Source organism: Apteryx mantelli, chromosome 3 (genome assembly GCF_036417845.1).
Source record: "Apteryx mantelli isolate bAptMan1 chromosome 3, bAptMan1.hap1, whole genome shotgun sequence".
Classification (NCBI taxonomy): domain Eukaryota; kingdom Metazoa; phylum Chordata; class Aves; order Apterygiformes; family Apterygidae; genus Apteryx; species Apteryx mantelli.
In genome coordinates this window covers 99,430,598-99,450,168 of record NC_089980.1, presented here as the reverse complement: position 1 = coordinate 99,450,168, position 19,571 = coordinate 99,430,598, and the positions used below count along the sequence as shown (strand labels likewise).

General features: G+C 41.1%; 1 protein-coding gene across 4 annotated transcripts in view; it reads right to left on the bottom strand.

Annotated features, from left to right (window-relative positions):
* SYNCRIP (synaptotagmin binding cytoplasmic RNA interacting protein) overlaps nt 1-18,105 on the bottom strand; it is a 25,452-nt gene extending 7,347 nt beyond the window's left edge. For 3 of the 4 annotated variants that reach the window (XM_067294026.1, XM_067294028.1, XM_067294024.1), the window contains exons 1-10: nt 18,025-18,105; nt 16,413-16,572; nt 15,384-15,502; nt 15,089-15,196; nt 13,213-13,326; nt 12,948-13,124; nt 7,866-8,001; nt 6,818-7,023; nt 3,040-3,189; nt 1,625-1,746 (exon numbers count right to left, since the gene is read on the bottom strand). In XM_067294026.1, coding sequence (XP_067150127.1) covers nt 1,625-1,746; nt 3,040-3,189; nt 6,818-7,023; nt 7,866-8,001; nt 12,948-13,124; nt 13,213-13,326; nt 15,089-15,196; nt 15,384-15,502; nt 16,413-16,560 — 1,280 coding nt within the window. In that variant the 5' untranslated portion in view covers nt 16,561-16,572; nt 18,025-18,105. The remainder of the gene's footprint in view (nt 1-1,624; nt 1,747-3,039; nt 3,190-6,817; nt 7,024-7,865; nt 8,002-12,947; nt 13,125-13,212; nt 13,327-15,088; nt 15,197-15,383; nt 15,503-16,412; nt 16,573-18,024) is intronic. The other variant, XM_067294025.1, reaches the window with a different exon arrangement.
* Nucleotides 18,106-19,571: the final 1,466 nt, after the last annotated feature.

Here is a 19,571-nt window from a genome sequence, read left to right as displayed (position 1 = left end):
TCACTCTTGAACAGTATATTTAAAAATCCAAGCATGCCTAGAGTTTAATTAAACTAGCTGCTTTCCTACTAGCAGTTCATAAAAATAAATGAACAAAGAAAACTTCCAAATCAAGGAACCAGAAAAAAGAACTGAAACAGTGAAATTATCATACCTCTGACTAGAAAAATAAAAGTGGCAGCCCTACTCTACCTACCTCCACAAAATTAGACATGTGCATCTTTATTAAGGAAATAATAATAATAAAAAAGGGATAACATACAGCATTATATTAATATATTAGTGTTGTCACATGCCAGGAAGAATTTCAGTGTTATAAATACATGCACACTATCCAAAAGTAATAATTCTGGGTTTCAGGTAAGCTCCAGAGAACAGTCCTTAAGAAGAAAAAAAAAAAAAAAACAAAACACATGGCATTATAATTGATCAGGTGCCGTTTAAGGAAGTCTTCCTTTTCATCACAGGAAACAGGCCACTATCAGATCTTGAATGCAAGACTATCAAAACTGTCTATTACAGCATGTCTATTTGTCTAATAGAGAGACTTTTTTGATATTATTCTAATAGGAGAAAAGCATGCCTCCAACCAGAGACAATGAAACCAAACCATACAGACAACTCCCTGTGTTGAGAAGTAACTTTGTGCAACTTCCAACAGTATTTTACATTGCAATTAGATAAACAGATATTTATGGTGCTTTTGCCAAGATACAAAACATATGGAGAGAAACAAAATGAATTTTTATCACCAGAAGATTTAAACAGAACTGAAAAAGCCTAGCATAGAAGAAAACCAAAACAATAGAGAAATCCACTACTTACAGCAAAGCCAGATGCCCAGGGAAAAAGAACAAAAGGGCCAAAAGAAGTTGCAACAACTATAAGCAGGGCAAACTTAAGCAATTCCACGTGTATGCTAGGTCACCATCTGGAGATCTGTATTAATCTGGTAACCTAGCTATTCTGTCTTCTTGGATGCTGCACAGCAGCACTGGCAGAAGTTATTTTTGGAAATATGGAGGGGGAGGGAAGATGGTTAGGAAAGCTACAAGATATCCAAGAAGAAAAACACATGAGAACATTAAGCAGAATACACTGGCAAGACATGCATTTTTGCCATGTTCAAAATCTGTTAGTGCAAAATATAATTATTAGTTTAAGTTTAGAAACTTCATGAGCTTATCTATCTTCTGGAAGTGGCAAAAAAAGAATGTGGGGTTCCTCCTTTCAGTGAACACATTATTAAACAGGGGTCCTGTATCAGTTCTTCTAAGTCTGCTGGGAGGAGCACATGTTGCTAAGTAGATTCATGTGACGGATCAGTGCAGAAGTACCTGAACTTCAGAAGAAAAAGTGTAAAGTATGCAGGTTTCATGACCTTCAGACATTTCCTTTGGTGCTCACACACACATTGAGCAAAACGGGACCTGAATTCTCACCAACACCACTACTAAATCAGTAATTTTGATGTAAAATACAAACAATTTAAACGCATCCAACATTTTCAGAGAAGCCAAAAAAAATGTGTACACTGTAGTATAGCTACTAAAATACCCAAAGCTCCAATTCTGTACATGTCTTTCAGAAGTAACACAAAATATGTGCATGCATTTACACTTACATCTGATTTTTAGCCGCTTGTCTCTGAGCTTTCCGTTCTTTCCTTTTTTGATCTGGTGGCTTAGCAAAAACAATTTCAATGTTTTCTCCCTCTAAATCTTTGCCATTCATTTCTTCCATTGCCTGAAGGAATTAACCAGACTTTAAATATACTTCTAAGCATATCTGAAGTAATTTATTTTATTCTATCCTTTATAGTATGCATTTTAATATTTGTTATCCAGAACTAAAACAACCATATAAATCTAAGTCAAAGAGCATAATATTGTGGGTTTCAGAGAGTTATTCATTTCTTCTTAACTTGCCTCTCAAACCTAGGACTGCATGTATCAGTTTAAAATCTTCCACTTAAAACTGTAATCTTCAATCTTTGCAAACTGCTGGCTTCAATCTTTGCAAACTCTTTCAATTAATGAAATGACGGAACTGTCTTCTGAAAGGACAGCTTTTGCAATAAGGGGGTAGAGGATAAATTCTAATATCAGCATATATACAAATACCACTAAAGCTAGAGATCAATGTGCGTTTTTATTCCCTCATTCTACTTGTAATAAGTTCTTCCTTATTTTATTGGAAGCCAGAAATTAGGATTTAACATGCTCATTCTGACATAAAAAAAGGGGGAGGGGGGAAGCACACATTTCCCAGTAGTCAGTGAATATTACATATTTACATATAAATTTAAAGCAGGGGAATCCTAAAGATTCTACCATTTCTAGGGACTCTCTAGACTCCAGAGAGCTGAGCCTTGACACAACACACATCCTGTGAAGAGATTCTTCCCATCATTTAGAGCATCTGCTTTAAGGCATCTGGATGAATAAGGACAGCTGAATCCCCTTGTATCCTGCACCATCCCACAGGAAACAAACAATATATATACACTACAGGAAGGGCAAGAATTACATTTTCCCTTCCGATCAAAAGATGACAGGAGAAAAACCACCACCAAAAGGCTAACAAAATCCAGGGATTACAACTACTCAGTTGTCCTGCACCGCTCATCAAAAAGAAAAGGTGCTCATTCCACACCATAAAAAGTAAGTCATTCTGTTCCTAGAAAATAAAAAGATCACCTAAATTTCTATCACCTGTCCTAAAGAAACTGCTTTAGATTCTACCGATAATTTGGTGAGAAGTCATCAACTTCTGGCACTTCAGTTATAAATGATAACACATGTGATTATCTGAGATACTTATCAGCAGAATTACTTAGGACAGTCACATCTAAGATCCAGTTTTCAAGCTAGCAACTGTATTTTCCTAGGAGACACCTATATAGGAAAAAGTTATCAGTGACAATGCTTTAACATTCACTCAGATAAAGCTTCTTCTCAAGTTAAAAGTACACAGCTTCTAAATGTTGTGTTTAGTCAGTACTTTCAGGCACACAAAGTTACAGTCCCCATCACTTACCTTTACAGCACCATCCCGTTCATCAAAATGAATGAAAGCATAGTCTTTTAGCTTCTTCACTCGTTCTAGCTTTCCAAATTGACTGAAGGCCTTTTCTAGTATCTCCTCTGTTACAGTATTGGCAAGATTGCGTACAAACAAAACTTTTACCTAAAAACAAAATAAAAAAAAATCAAGACTTAAAAGTATGATCTGAACACAAAATAAGTTTTGCAAGTCATTACTATTGGCAGCACTGGAAAGGTCACTTCATTTTGTGTGTGTGTGTGCATGCACACATTATACAGACACACACACATATATAAAAATATATATATTCTTACAACGTGAGTTGGCTGCAAACCTTCCTGACTACTAGAACTATTAAGTCAAATTTTAAACATGATTACATAGTAATGTATCCTGAAAAATCAATGCAATTTATGTTAATATTGAAAAGAATCCTAGCAGCAAGCTTCAACTCAGGAACACTTTCAAAATTAAAAGACAGCATCCAAGATCGGTTACACGCAAAATAATTAACTTATCAAAACATTTCATTGTTCAGACAAGTTTTTACTAAGGTATCTGCAGAACAGCCACCACCGTAATATCTAGGTCGGAGGTGACCTGGCCTGCAGTTCTTGAGCTCTTTGACTTGTGGCTCCCATGCCACAGCTACACCAAATACCTAACAGCAAGACTGTGCTTGCCTGGGCAAGTTTATTGACCTGAATCCACAGCTGGAGAAGGGAAGACAGACAGAAGGGGATGCTAAGACACACACTGCCAGGTCACCCCTGGACTTTCTCAAAAGTCAAACATGGTCCCTGCCTTGGTGAACACCCATCTTCAAACAATTCTGACAATCTGTTCCCCGCCCCCTCCGGCTCTCTAGAGCATGGAATAGGATTCTTAAGTCACATGAAGACAGATATGCAGCTTGTAGGGTCAGAAAGATTGGTTATCTTTAAGTATTCAGATATGCCTTAACTGCCCGATAGTCACTTAATCACCACCAGAATCCAAAGTTGTGTCAATCACCAACCGCTTAAGATAAAAGAAAATACAGGGCAGTCTGAGAAAAGACAAACCTTATTTAACAGAGCAGAGAGATTAACTGACACCGTCTGCAAGTTATGCTTGTACACCATGAATCACATACAATACTGAGTTGCTATCACTTGAAGACCTGCCCTTGCATCCACATTCAGGTTACACTAAATGACTACAAGCTATCATGTTTGCACATCATCCAGGAGTCTCACAATTTATACAAGCGCCTCTTACTTGTTGGGAGAGTCCTTTCTATATGCTGCCACCATGCCTTAACACCATGTTCACTTCCTATTGCTGAAGAATGCTTACAGTCTTATTTTCCAAAAGTGCAACCACCAATGCAGCTGCAAGTCAGCTGCAAAGATTTGCAACTTCCATCCACATCCCCTCCACCAGCATTAATTTCTCACCAGATGAAAACAAAAGCAAGTGAACATGGTTGGTGCATGGGTGCATTGACTTCCCATTCCTGATCCCAAAGGTCAGCACAAATAACACAGGGTGTGAAGGGACCGAAGAAAACACTTCCGTTTGTTGAGGCAGAGCTATACTCTCTGCTTCTACCAAGCATAGGAACCCAGTAAGTCCAGGCACCTGTTTTATATGAAGTAATTATTAATGCAATTAAGTTACAAATAAATAGAACAGATTTCTAGAAATTTTTATTATACTCTATGTTAGAACTAGGATGGGATGCAGAGTTTGGAAGAAAGGATACTACAGATCATAAATCTGATCCAAAATAGCAACTCTAGTCTTTGGAAATAACTACTCTAGGCGATTCTCAGGAGATGGTAAGAATCATAGTGAGCTTCAGAGAGAAAGCTTCTTCCTAACCTACCCCAAGCTCTTCCTGCATGCCCTTATGGTAAGGGCAACCTGTATTTTTTATAAGCCATATGTAATAATGATTTTTAGTAAACTGTCCTAATCACTAACTTAACATTGCACCTGGGATCTTATTCTGACTACAGCAGTAGCTCAGCTGCCCTTCCTCTTAGGAATAAACTGCAATAAACCACTGAAAGTAAGCCTAACATTTCCAAGAAGTGTATGTAGATGTGATCATATTTTCTGCAAATGTACCTTCAGTGGGCAAGAAAGACTGCAGAACAGAGCCTTTTCTTATTCTAGAAATGAGTTAAGTGACCCACCACCAATGCTTGCTTGCCCTCAACTTCTGGCTTCAGCCACAAGCTAGACACTCTCTACTTCCTCAGTATTTCCATTCACATAATCCCTTTTTCAACAAGCCTTCAACCCAAGCTACATTCCACATCTTTGGCACATGGCACTAAATGTATATAAGTTGATTTTCTGCACCTTTTCTTTACTTCGTGGGTTTTCCCCTTTATGTTTTTATGTCCCACTTTAAGGACAAAACAATACAAGGTACTAAAACATGCAGTTTAACCCATCTGAAAAACTGTATAAAACAGAGCAAAACACTATCAAGCTTTAATTTCTTTAGCTTTCATTCCCTACATCTGTAAATTTACTTTTGAAAGATATCTAATTATGTCCTTTATCACTTCGCACTTATCTATTCAGTCATGTCAGCAGAAGTCCCTGCTAATTTATTTTAACATTTTGCTGGATTAGGACTCTTCTCTTTGAGCCAAGAAACTGATCAGACGGAAAAGCTGCCATATGGAGGAAATACCACCTTAGAAAAATGTTACCTGCAAGACTCTTCCCTGATGCTGACAGTCTATGATGCCAGGCAAGCAAAAAAAAAAAAAAAAAAAAGAGACTGTGACAGGGTAGTCCGAAAGCTTCTGTAATACCTGCATTTCAAAAGCAGCTTTTTCCTAAAACAAGCCCCCACCCCCAGACCTTTTCCCTTACAGCTCACCAAAGAGGAGATCCCAGTCAAGCTACCTTACTAGGTCCATCAAAGTAGGACTCCAGCAAGTGACGTGTCTCAGATGAGAGAAAAAGCAAGATGAAAAACAAGCAAAGAGAAAGAGATAAGGACATGGGCTAGCTATGAGCTTGCATTAAATAACTCAGCTACACAACATAACTGAAAAAAGCAGGGCTGGGCTTTATCTGATGGCCAAAAATCAGGTAACCTGTTTCTGTGGCAAACATTACACGTACATAACAAAAACTGTTACAACTTATTTCAAAGCGTTAAAAGTTCAGAATTTCGTTTCACTATAACATTCAAAATCCAGAATATTACCATTCTTAACATTTCAAGGAATTAAAAACACCACAGAGTTAAAGATACAAGTCCCAATGAATATAACTGCTTAACTTCTCAGGAATAACTTTTAAAATGCAACTTTGAAAATCCCAGTGTGTGTGTCCTCCCTTCTGAAGTTATAAATACACAATTCCAGGCTAATTAAGATTTGCTCTGCCATCATCTCTAGAATTCTCTCCTCCCAAATATTAAGCTAGAAGCCACCAAATATTAAGCTACAAGCTCCTGCAACTTTTGGAGTCACTACCATTACTTCCAGATGAGAGAGAAAGTAGATCAACATACATATCATTTTAGTCATTGGCATGAACAATGTTCAACATTGTCTCAGGTAGCAGGAAATAACACCTACCAACGAAGTTTTTAAATACATTTCAATTCCAGAATGCATTCATATTTTTATCATCTCACTTTTAGCTTATCATTCAAGAATGCTCAAAGATACCATTTTAACTTATGCTAATATCAGGAAATACTTACTCTAGAACAAGGCACTCTAAATATATGCTTCCCTTACTGCTTTATTACCTTTGCCATGACTTCAGGATCTGGATCTTCTATAGGGTCAGCCCATTCAACCGTAACAACATTTCCCCAGACTTTCACTTTGCCACTCATTAACCTACGTCTGGCCTGAGCAGCAGTTTTGTGATCTTCATATTCAAGGAAACAGAAACCCCTGTTCTTTTTCTTGTCATCAGGCTGATGATACAATATGACATCTGTAAGACCCTCTGAAATTAAGCAAAATATTTATTTGATGTGGCTTCAATACACAAATTAGTAGTATAAAGTGGGGATTATCTTTCTGAGAAGTGCATCTTAGAAAAAAACAAAAAAAAAAACAAAAAAACCCCACCACTTTCAAAGAGAAACTTTACACCATCCCAACACAGGTTCCATTTTTAATAGTGGAAAAGGCTTAGTAGCTATGAAAGAGTACCTTCTCCTCTCACTGAATGGAGAAGAGACAGCACAGCCCAAAGTTGTACTTTGTCAGTTCTCCTCTCACACTCTTAAGTCACAACACACCATATTATTTGAACATTCATGGAAAAATACAAGAGGTCAAACTTGCATGATTTTAAGACTTCTAAAAAATTTCAGTGTTGCTCCAAGGAACCCAAGTATATTATTTGGTAACAGAGGAAGCCATAAAATGTTATCTTTGTCCGCTTATATGCGGTTATCAAAAAGAGATCCTTATCAAATCATTAAGAATTCTGAAGCACAGAACTAGTTATGTTCTTGCTTCAATTCTGCTTTAAAAAGGTTTAACACATCTTTTAGTATTGAAATTATAGAACCATCCATTTCTTTGAATGGATATTTTAAACAGTGGACAGTTATTCTCTATGTAAAACTTGGAGCTGCATACCCAGTGCAATCAGATATTTCAGCCTGCAGCAGAGTAAAGTTTAAAAAAGTTAGTTGTTCTAAAAGTCAGGACAAAAGCTAAGTGATCTCAGTTCAAAGTCATTATCATTCAACCGTAAGCCGAAAGATGGTGAAAAGAGTTCATCACTGATCATGTTTTACATCTCTCCAGCTCTCGAAATCGTATTTATCGACTTACCTGTTACTTTGCTAAATTCTTCAACAATTTGCTCCTTGGTTTTACTCTTAGGAATAGAGCCAACAAAAAGTCTATTATTGGCAACAGAGATGCATACACCAATGTGTTTTCCAGAACGAATTTCATGGTTGTTGTACTGAAAGAAAAACAATTAAACAATCACCAGTTACAGATCATTTTTACTCTAACAGCAGCACACCAAATATTTTCCTTCTGTAATCATAACACATAGTAATACATTAAAATCCTAGGAGCTTAACATATTCTTGCTACATTCAACTAATAGTTTTGCAGTATACCCATGTTTTCTAAGAAATCTCCACAATTTCAGCCAACAATTATCTTTCTCTTCTTGTTCAAGTCTCTTACTTAATACATATTTCTAGAGAGGTTTTTTCTAGGGAGATTTTTTTCACATAGAACCACAAATGGTGAATCTTGCATCTATGCTATCAAGGTAAAGGCTACTCCCTGTCACAACAGTGCAGGAAAAAAAATGCAAGTTACTCTACACACTGAATCTGTGAATTCCTAAATCGAATCTTGTGTAATAAAAGACAGGTGTTACAAGTCAGATTCCCTTCAAGAGTTCCACAGTTAACAAAAGAAAAAAAAAACAACAACAAACTCCCAAACAGCATTCATGATTAGGTCTCCTCCACAAAGTCAGTGTGCAAGAGCAATTGCCAAATTCTTTCCAAAGCGCTTAAGACTGCACACATAAACACAGTATACTGCCAACCCCCCCCCCCCCACTGACTTGAAATCCTAAGACTTCTGTACAAATCCCTCTCCCAAAACAGGTAATTCAGAAGACACCCTGAATAAGACAGGAGTTCAAGGGTCGGGGGGGGGGGGGAAGTATTACTGGAGACACCTGTAGAAAAAATGCCTTTCATTCAGATGCAGAACAGATATACATCACCCAAATAAGAAGCAGGGAGGCTAACTGGTGGTATATCAACCACTTTTCCACTGAAAGCTCCATAATAGACAATTCTGTAGCTAGGAAAGCTTATTTTGTAGTCAACATTTTATTGACAAGCAGTAGGATAACTTCAAATTTAATCTTGCTATATATTTTAGGAGCAATTCTGTTCTTGATAAATGTTCCTGCAGAAGCAAGTCTTCCCACACCTCCTATTGCTTTGTGTACTAAAATCAGGGTGAAGATTTATTTATTTACATTTTGCATTTATCTGTCATAAACAACACAAACTACATTACATTGAAAATCTTCACGAAAGCTGGACAATTAAGTCAAAAGTGAGCTAAAAGAAAAACCACATATGTGAGAAGTATCTGTGCTTCATACCAAAGTAAGCATGTTCCCACCTAGTTATGTGTGCCCCGAAGCATATTAAAATACAGTAAAAGACTTCTATCTGCATATCTGCTGCCCATGCTACAGAGGAAGAACTGATTTTAAAGGAGGCAACAGAACGGCACAGGAAGACTGTGTATACATTTTACAATTATGTCACTGATAAACAGACTCATACACATGAACTTAAGACAGATTCTAGCAGCTCAAAAAAATCTTTTAAAAAAACACACAGTGCATGACTTAAAAAGCTGACCATTTATTAGTCTGGATACAAGACACAAATTGATTCTTCTTCAGTTGTGTCATCTACAATATAAGACATTATCTGACTGTTCTTACTAAATCTAAGACCAAAGTTTGGCTTCACATTTAACTGAAAAGCCTCTCACAAACCTCCTGACAACAAAATTGCATTTCATAATTAAATTACATATATTTCTACTATATTCCACATTTATAGTAGTTCCTAAACAGTTCTTTCATACTTCAATACGTTAACCACTACTTTTCATTGCATGTTTCTCTCAGCACAAACAAAATTACGCCTTGAATTAGGTGCTCTTAGAGATAAAGTTTGTGCTTTTTAGACAATTAGTTTGCACACCAGCTGTAAACTCAGATTAGATGTGTACAAGCCCAAATCATGATTTGGATAAAGTGCCAAAAAGGAGTAAGGCTACCAAAGTAGCAAGGTCTCTATCCCATCACTACTGAATCAATACCCAAAGTTAGTAACACAAACATTAATACCCTCTAGACCCTATAAAAGATACAGACTTTTTTGCTAAGTTCTTCAAGAATTGACTTGCAAACAACGGGTCAAAGTATACATGAAGTCTGTTCTGTCATTATAACCACTTAAACATTCACCAGCAGTTTTAGTTTATTTTCAGCAGCAAACAGCAAGTTGCAGTGCTATGTGTAGCTAGCAAACTGTTTGATATGCATATCTGAATAATTCACCTGTATTTACACTTCGATCAAACTTTTACTTGCCTAGTCAAAAACAGTGAAAACTATAACAAGTGTGTGTTTTCCTACAAACTTCACCACCCCAACTGTTGTACCTCTGTCTATCTACAGTAAATCTAAGCACTCAAAAGTTTGTTACTAGAGCAAAATCTGTAACAATATGAAGTAGTAGAAGGGGAACTGAACACACGTGCAGAATACAAGTGGAATTGTAATTCCTAATTCAGACAGTTTAGAACAGAAGTTAAATGCAAGCATGCCAACAGGGAAAAAGTGCCATCAGAGCTGACTTCTTATAGACAGTGCTTGTGTAAAAAGAACATTTGAGATGCCACTTCTAACTTAACCAGCATTGGGGAAGGGGTGTGGGAGAGAGGGCCAAGCGTGTACTGGAGTAAGTACCAAACATAAAATTAACTGCTGTTAGTATCCGTAAGTCTTCTCACTATTAGACCACAGCATCATTCCATTTTGTCTCAAGCACCACCCCAAAGGTATTTCAAACAAAACTGAGGATGTTCTCTCTTTTTTTTTTTAAGATGCTAAAGCTATGCATAAACAAAATCAGGGCTTGAATCTTTCAAATGGGAAAATTTCTCTGGCTAGTGAATAAGACAAGCCAACATTAAGTTCATTCAGAATTTTACTTCACTTTTATGTGATGTTGTCTTAAAGTTTGTGGATGATACAGCAGCCATCCAAAGATAAATCATGTAAAGTACTGCTATGCTAACTGCTAGAGCCTGAAGACAGCTCAGTTTATTCTCTGCTACTGTCTGGGTATTGACAAAATCTCCGATCTGTCTCTTTTATTAACACTCAGAAGTCTACAGGCAATGCAGAGATTTTTATTCATCACATTTTTGCTATATTTCAGAAGCTCTGAGAGAGGAAAAAAAAAAGTGCAAAGCTTTTGGGAAGAAGGTGGGAAAAAACAACAAAACTCCCATCCCAGTGAGTCCAGAAAGCTGGAAAACAAGTTGTCTATGCATCAGAAGATTAGATATAGTCTCAAAAAGAGTACTGGCTGTTAAAATACTAGGATGTTAAAATGCATAGGAAGAAGGAACCAGCAATTCCAAAGGGAATTTCAGCAGCCTCTCCCATGCATGCACAAGCAATGGACACAAGATTTTCAACAGGTCTCTGCAGCTGTGTCTTGCTGGTACTCTTGCAAATCACTCTGAGACACTTGTCTCTGGAAAACTTTTAATACAAAACACTAGCCAGCCAAATACTGATGGAACCATTCAAAAACTCTGATAAATGCCACAGGATCTGTTTTAGAAGGAATCGTGTCCTCAAAGAGGTCAGCATAAGGCTGAAAATTGCTGAGAAAAATAATCTTGAATTGATAGGGCAACTTTTCCAACTACTACATTCAGCAGCTATTTAACTTAAAAACAGAACATCACTTTACCCTATTTTTTTCTTGCACATCAAAGATCAGTTATAATATTCAGCTATATATATTTCTTCGCTTATATCATTTAGTGGAAGACAGACACCAATATCTGTTTTGTTACTTTTATGGAAGCAAAATCTGAATGAGTTTTCAAACCCTTAAGAGCATCTACATTTAAGCAAAATTAAGCTAACTAAAGAAAAATGTCTACTACGTGCCTCTGAGAATATATTTGGTTTGTTTTACTGTTCTAAGTCATGTGCACTACTCTGAAGGGTTCAAGCAACAGATGAATAGCTAACTTGACAATAAAAGGGCACAGAGGTATACACAAAGTTGAATCATCCCAAGTATATTTGGATTGTACACAGGAACACCAGAAGTTTTTAAGAAGTTAATTTTTTTTAAAAGAAGTTTAATGCTTAAAAAAGCCCCATCTTCCCTTTGTTTTGTCTCCACAATTGACTTTGTTAAAAATGTCAACAAGCCACCTTAATGATCCACGAGATGCACCTTATTCCAAAACTCAGATTTAAATCTTACTATATCAATACACCTCAGAATTAGCATGCTTAGCACTCTTGAGGGTCTTATCATGCACTGTGATCTCACCCATATCAGTGTAGCAATAACTAGCTCAAAGAATTTAAATTCCACTTCACTAGAAAAACAAGGGGGCAGTAGCAGAATATTAGGGGGGTTTGGACTGTTTTTAAATGATGGAGGCTTCATACATAAAACCTGCAAAGCTTATTAAGAGTGGCCTATTCCTTCTATCAAACTATTTCACACCTCTGCCTAAAACAGATAAAATGTTCTTTAACCTGGCAGATTTTCTGTCATTTTCCCAGACAGTTGCAATAGACAAAATAGACCTTAACAGTCAAAAGCAATTATTTCCCATCTGAACTATCTTATGAAATTCCATGACTTTAGAAGCCTTTTTCCAGTGTGGGGGCCCTCTGCTGGTGCACAAGCAAATCTGAAGTCATATAAACCTTTCCAACTCTTCTTTTGAAGAAGAAAAAAAAAGAGAAAAGAAAAGAAAAAAGAAAAGCACTTCTCTCCAAAATTCATTCAAAAAGCAGACAGATCAAAAGTCACTACCGCTAATACAACTTTTGTTAAGAGTACAGGCTCATCTAAATGGAACAAGCAGCAGTCCACCAACTTTTTTTCCTTCTTGTCTGTAATATGGCCAGTAACAATTTATACATAAAATTCTGTGGAAATATTTAAAAACACCTAGTGGACATCTATGGAATGACCTAATAATGACACAGTTTCCTCTTAAGCATTTAAGCACCAGGATGAGGACAGCTGCTTAGAAGCCAGAGTGTTTAAAAAAAAAAAAAAAAATACAAATAAGAAAACTTACCAGTTTAACAGCCTCCTGAGCTGCCTCTTTAGTACAAAAAGTGACAAAAGCATATCCTCTATTTAGACCAGTTAATGGATCCATCATTAAACGAAGATCCCATATAGGGCCAGCTTTCTCAAATAATGGAACAAGCTCATCTTCAAATAAGTCTCTTGGAATCTTGCCCACAAATATCTACAACAGACATATATAGCATAACTTGTAAAAAAAACCACGCCCAGTAAATATGATTACATTTACATAAGGACCTCCTTCTCCTTACCTCTGTACCAACAGAAGGTTGTTGTCCTGAATATACAGACTCTGGAGGAGGTCCACCATACTTTCGCTGTCCAGTAGTGACATCAAGAGTGTAGCCTGTTCTCTCCAAGAGTGCCTTCAAATAAGAAACTTAAATTTTAAAAATCATAAACCAATTCAGCTCATTTAGACACACTTCATTCACAAACAACAGACATGCTTATAATTCCACTTAAACTGTACTGCTTTAAAACTCTCACATGCAAACAAGCCTACTGCTGACACTTCAACAAGAAGCTTGCAAAACAACTATTAATCCTGCCAGGTAAAGAAACATTGTCAGAAAATTAGAGGTTCACATGAAGGTTTCCCGATTCCTTCATTTTCATACCAAAAAAAAAAAGAAAAAAAAAAAAAAAGACAAGTAATAGAATAGTGAGCTTCCCTTTAATTAGAAAGATCTTAACAGTCCGAGTCACTTCTTGTTTTGGCATGCCCAATCCTGCAAACATTTATGCACAGAAGTTCCCTTCACTTAATGAGATTACTCATAAGTGTGAAGTAAAGAACACATGTGCTTACACTCCTGGAACACTGTTCTTACTGCTTCAGGTACCCCATCACTAAAGTGGTAATACTGTTTACTACTTTCTCCTATCCTGTCCCTCTCTATATATCTCAAATTCCTTGTGGACACATTCAGCAACCCAGCATAGCTGATTTTCACTAGAACCACTGCATACGGGTACAGATACACTACTGATTAAAAATGTTAGATGACATTCAGTATGAAAATATGTAACAAGAAACTCTTCTGGAACTAGTCTGTCTTAATAATTTTGTACAAAAAACAAACTAACTCTATATACAACGAAACAGCATATTAAACAAATCTAATTATAATCATGAGTTAATAACAACTTCACAACCTGAAAATTGCAAAACAAGACTTTAAACGCTTTAGCCATCAGCAGTAAAAGCTATTTTAAGTGAGTCAGTGTAGTCTTCATTTTAAGTAAGTCAATGTATTTTATGTGATGGTGACCGGAAGCCTTATCAGTTTATTGGAATTTACAATTCATGGCATTCTACCCTCAAAGACAGGAGGAAGAAGAAAAACAAAGACATTCTAGTTTTGCAAGCTACATAGCTATTTGCAGTATTTTAACACAGCCATTTTGCACTTTACGCACAAAAAGTTAAAGATGAAAGATTCTCTCACTTTTTTAAGACATCAATGAAGCATGCTTAGACAGTTTTAAACTTGAATAAACTTCATATACTATCATAAAATCTAACATGAACAGTAGTATGCAACTCCTGAGACATAGACCACATAACAGGACTGATATCAAGAAATAATAATGTGATCATTAAGACAATTTTGCATACAGTTTTCGTAAACTGTACAGCAATGACATAGAACAGGCTGAACCCAAAATCCTCTAGTCTGTTTTTTTCAGACACACGTTATCTTCTCCCTACTTTACAGTTACCTTAAGTCTGAATGGGGGTGGGGAGGGGACACCCAGACCCATAACTGAAGTTATGAATTTTGAACACAGTCAAAGTGCTATGCGGAGAAGTTTCCTAAAACTTTTACTGTGAAATAGTAAAACTGTTTCAGCAAGTGGCATACCCCAGTGTACAAGTGTAAAAGATTTTCAAGTCTTTCACTTTTGTACACATTCAGTTCCAATAATTAACAGCATATTCAGCTTCCTCTTGAAAAAGATGAAGTGTAAGATCAATATGCAAATAAGAGCTTACTAATAATGAAAAAATTAGATAAAATAGTTTTACTAGAAAAGCACGTTTCCCAAACAATTAAGGCATCAGTCACAACAGCTTGAAAAAACACATATGTATTGTATACCTTATACCTTTTAGGCACATACCTTAATTTTTGCCTCATCTGGTCCTTTGCTAGAATCTGCCACCTTGGTCCCCTGTTTTTCCCTCTGCCTGTATGTCTTCATGACTCCACATAAAAAGGCACTTTTGTTCTGCAAAAGACGTATTAATCTTCAGTTCTGCAAATATGACAGGCCAGAATCTAATTTTGTGTTGAACTAAAACAGTGTGCATTTTACATATCACATATGGACCGCTGAAGAGACTTTAAGCAGACCTCTTGCCAGTCTACTAGCAGTTTGTCCCTCAACAATTATATTCTAAATTGCTTAACGTTACCTGAACATGTGAGAGATCACTGTCTTTAAACTGCTGAAGCACTGCCAATGCACCTTCTTCATTAAATTCCTTTAAAGCTTCAATAGCTCTTTCATCTAGATCACTATGTGCAACTAGCCCTAGAGAAAAGGAAAAAAAATTACTCATTATATTTGGGCATCAGTCTTTGTTTAACCATATTTAACACATCCAACACATTTCAGTGACCCCTAAACCAATCACTGAGTAACATAAGTTCCTATACATAAGAAACCACTTATTCCTCTTCAAGTTAAAATTTTTTACGTTATCATCATTTTTCTATCAAAAAGAATTGCCAAAAAGTTAAGATTCAGAACAAGTGTTTTTGCATTTATGTTTTCATTCGATTTCTGTGAAATGCAGATGTTACACAGGCCACATTTATTTTCAATATCCTGAAGCTGAATACAGAAGGATCCATCAAAACCCGTCTTAAGCTTTACTAGCAATGGTAACTTGATACATTTTGAGAGAAGACTGTAAGGGCCATATAAACTACAGCACTAAAAGTGACAACCACAATCTAAAAAAAGAAAAAGAAATCCAGCTTAAAAAAAAAATTGCAAGCTATACTATGCCTAAGAGACACAATAACCTTTGCATCCATAACCTCAAATGCTAAGTCACTAAGTATCATTTCCAACAGAAGATGACTACCAAAGCTTCAGTTATCTAAAACTACTTAAGACTACTATACAGATGCACTAAGACCACATCACCTACTCCTTCTAAAAATCATCTGTTGCCTATTCCAGCTGTTGCTAAGGTTGCATGCATACTTCTCCTCTTTCCCACCCCTTAACCCAAGTAACCTGGCCCAAGACTTTTCTCTGAAAAATACTGTGACAAATTAAAGCACTGAGTTAAAAAAAAAAAAAAAAACATAGATTTTGGTAAGACTGCAGTCCCCATACTTTTGGAAACCACAAAAAGTTGCTATTTTAGCCCAAAGACAGCATAATCCAATAAAATATTGTAAAGCGTGGTTTTGCAAGTTTTGCATCTTACCTGCAACGTAAATTTCATCTAGTTTTTCAGCAACTTTCTGTGGTAAACCAGCATCAAGCAATGTCTGGAAATGCTCAGAATGGGTAACTGCAGCAGAAGTATCCATGGGCTCTTCAGTACCATTCCCATTAACATGTTCAGTAGCCATGTTTCCAGATATCTGTTCAAATGCAATAAGCATCATAATTAAGCTAAAATGATCTTCAAGCAGAACAATTCAAGTGACAATACATGCAACAGACTGCTCTATTCCTGCAAAAAGTAAAAATAAAAATAATCTTTGACCGCTTCCCTGATACTTTCAGCTTCGGAAGAAGCACAAAATTCCTCAAAAGAAGCACTAACACAAAGGAAAACCCTAACACCACTGCCTAGCGGGGGTGGGGTAGCTTTCACTGCAGGTTTTACACAATCCAGCCAGACACACTGACTCACCTCCCTCTCTCCGTCTCTCTAACACTCCCTAAGAAGCTCTGAACAAGTTAGAAATGGAGCAAGAAGCCAATGGCGGGGGTGGGAGGAAGAGCAAACCTGCCACATGCAGCCGCCGCTACCGCGCGATACCGTCACCGACACCCGCCGCTGCCTCCACCTCCGCCGCCCGCTGCCAACTCGCTGCCCCCCGGAGCCAGGCGCGGGCCGCCGCCGCCGGCCCCGGGCGCGGCCGGAACCCCTTCCCGCCTCCTCGCCGGTGCCGGCCGGGCCGGCGAGGGGAACAAAGCGCTCTTCCCCGTCCGCACCCACCCACAGCGGCGGCCGCCGCCGCCATGAGCCCGATGGAAACACGTGCTCTGCGCGTTCAGATGTCCTACAACTTCCTCCAGTGACCGACTTCCCCCTCCCCGCCACACTCCCGCAGGAGGAGCGGCTCCCCCCACCCGAGCCCCAGCCATTCCCACCTCTCGCCCTATTCCCCCCGGAGAGCGCTTGCAACACACCGGGCCCGATTTCACCACTCGGCCCGCAGCTCGCGGCGCCTCCCGGCCCCGCCGCCGCCGCCGCCCCCCGCCCGCACCTCTCGCCGACACAATGCGGGGCCCCGGCGCAGCCCCTTCGCCCGGCCGGCAAGCGCCGCCGCCCGCCGCCCGCCGCCCGAGACGCGACCCGGCGCCGCGCGAGACCCCGGCGCCACCGCCCCGCGCGCACGCCGGGCAGCGGGGTGGCGCCGGCCCCGCGGCGGAGCGGCCCCGCCGGCGCCTCGCGGGCAATGAATGGAGCGGCGGAGCCGGCGGGACAATGAGCGAGAGCCACGCGCCCCGCAAGGGCAAGGCCCGGGCTCCCGGCCGCCGCCGCCGCCGCCCCAGCGCCGGCCAGCTGCCGGGCCTAGCGCGGGCACCGGCCCAGCCCGGCCGCCCCCCGCCCGGCAGGAGCGGCCACGAAGGCAGCCAGCTCCTCCGCCCATCGCGCAGCGCCTGGCAGCCGGGCCCCAGCCCCACAGCGCTGCAGGGCCCCGGCGTGCGCCGCCCGCGCCGCCAGCCCCCGCTCCCGCCCGGCCCCGGGCCCGGCCCGCTCCCACCCCGCTCCTGAGGGCGGCTGCCGCCGCTGCGAGCCACGGCCAGGGCGAGAGCGAGAGCGAGCCCGCCGGCCTGCCCGCGGGCGCCCGGCCTCTGACCTGCGGCTGCGGGGGTGAAACGCCGTGCGAAGGGGCTCGGGGCGCGGCTGGCGGCTCGGCGTGCTGAGGAGCTGCCCCCCTTGTCCGCTCCCTCCGTGTGTCCGGACAGTGTGCTGGAGCTGGCGTAAAATGGCGGCCGCTCGAGCGCTCACGCCGCTGCTGGCACCAGCCCCAGCCCCCTCCACTCGGCGCGGGGGGGGCGGGCAGGAGGAGGAGGCGCCGCGCGCGCTGGCGCAGCCCCAAACCCGGGGTCTCCCAGGCAGCTCCGCAAGGGTTATCGCCTCGCCCCGCCCGCCGGGCCACCGGCGCGCGCGCCCGCCCGCCCCGCCCTCCCCCGCGCCCGGGCGGAGCGTGAGTGAGCGGGGGCGCGCGGCACTCGCAGGCTCCGCGGCCGGGCGGGGAGGAGGCGGCGGCGGCGGCGCGGGGTGCGGCGGGCCCCGGCGGCGCCTCGCGCACCGCCCTTGCACCTGCGCGGGCGCGGCGGGCTGGGCGCGGATTGGGCGAGCGGCCGTTCCCACGGTGCGCAGGTGGCGCAGAGGGGACCGCGCGCGGCCGCCGGCGCGGAGGCCCCGGCCCGCGGCGGAGACAAAGCCACGCAGACAAAGGGAAGCGGAGCGGCGCGGCGTTTTGTGTGGCCGCCGGCCGGCGCCGGCAGCCCGGGCGCTCCCGCGCACGGCCGAGCCCCGCGGGGAGGCGCCGCGGGGCTGCTCCGCGAAAAAGACTCCCCCCTCTCCCCCGTGCCCCGTACAGAGCCCCGCTGCCCCCCCTCCTAACGGCTCTAACTGTCAACGGAGCTCCCCCAGCCGCCGCGTCTAGTAAATGGGGATTAAATGCCTCGCACTAGGGGAATGGGACAGCTCCATGCGGGTGGCTGCCTGGGCAGGGACGAGTTAAGCCTGGCACTGGTTTGGGTTTCACACAGCTCACCCGAGATGTCACCTGCAGGGGCAGGCCTTTAAGCAGTGTATCATTTACTTCTAGGCAAGGAATGGCCACCTAAAAGGAGGCTACCAATTTCTGATTTAACTTTTTAATGCTGACTGAAGCAGAAGGTGCAACAATATTAAGTGGCCCTTTTCTGAGATCCACATAGCACACTTTTGAATTTGCTTTCCCAACAAGCCCCATTTCCAAGCCTCACAGATGAGGCTTGGAAACCAACCCAATAAGCTCTGCAAAGACCTGTATTCCAGATAAGGACTGCAAAATGAAGGCAGGAAGGCACACAAAATATTACTCATTTCCTCAAAGGCAGCTCAGCAACAAAGAAGTTAGTGAACTACTACTGCCCCTTAGCACAGCCAAACACCTTCAGCATCTCTAATGCATTAGAAATCCTTAAATCTGCACAGTGCAGCAAAACAGATAATTCTAACATAAGGTCATTGTCAAATATTCACATTAGTGCATATGTAAGTGAAACAAAGATTGGTGTCACTGAATACCAGTTGTAAGTATTTGATCTAATAAGATTTCATTAAAAAAAAAACTCAGCCTCCTCACAGGCTATCCTGAAACAGCAACAAATAAGATAGCTGTATCCTATC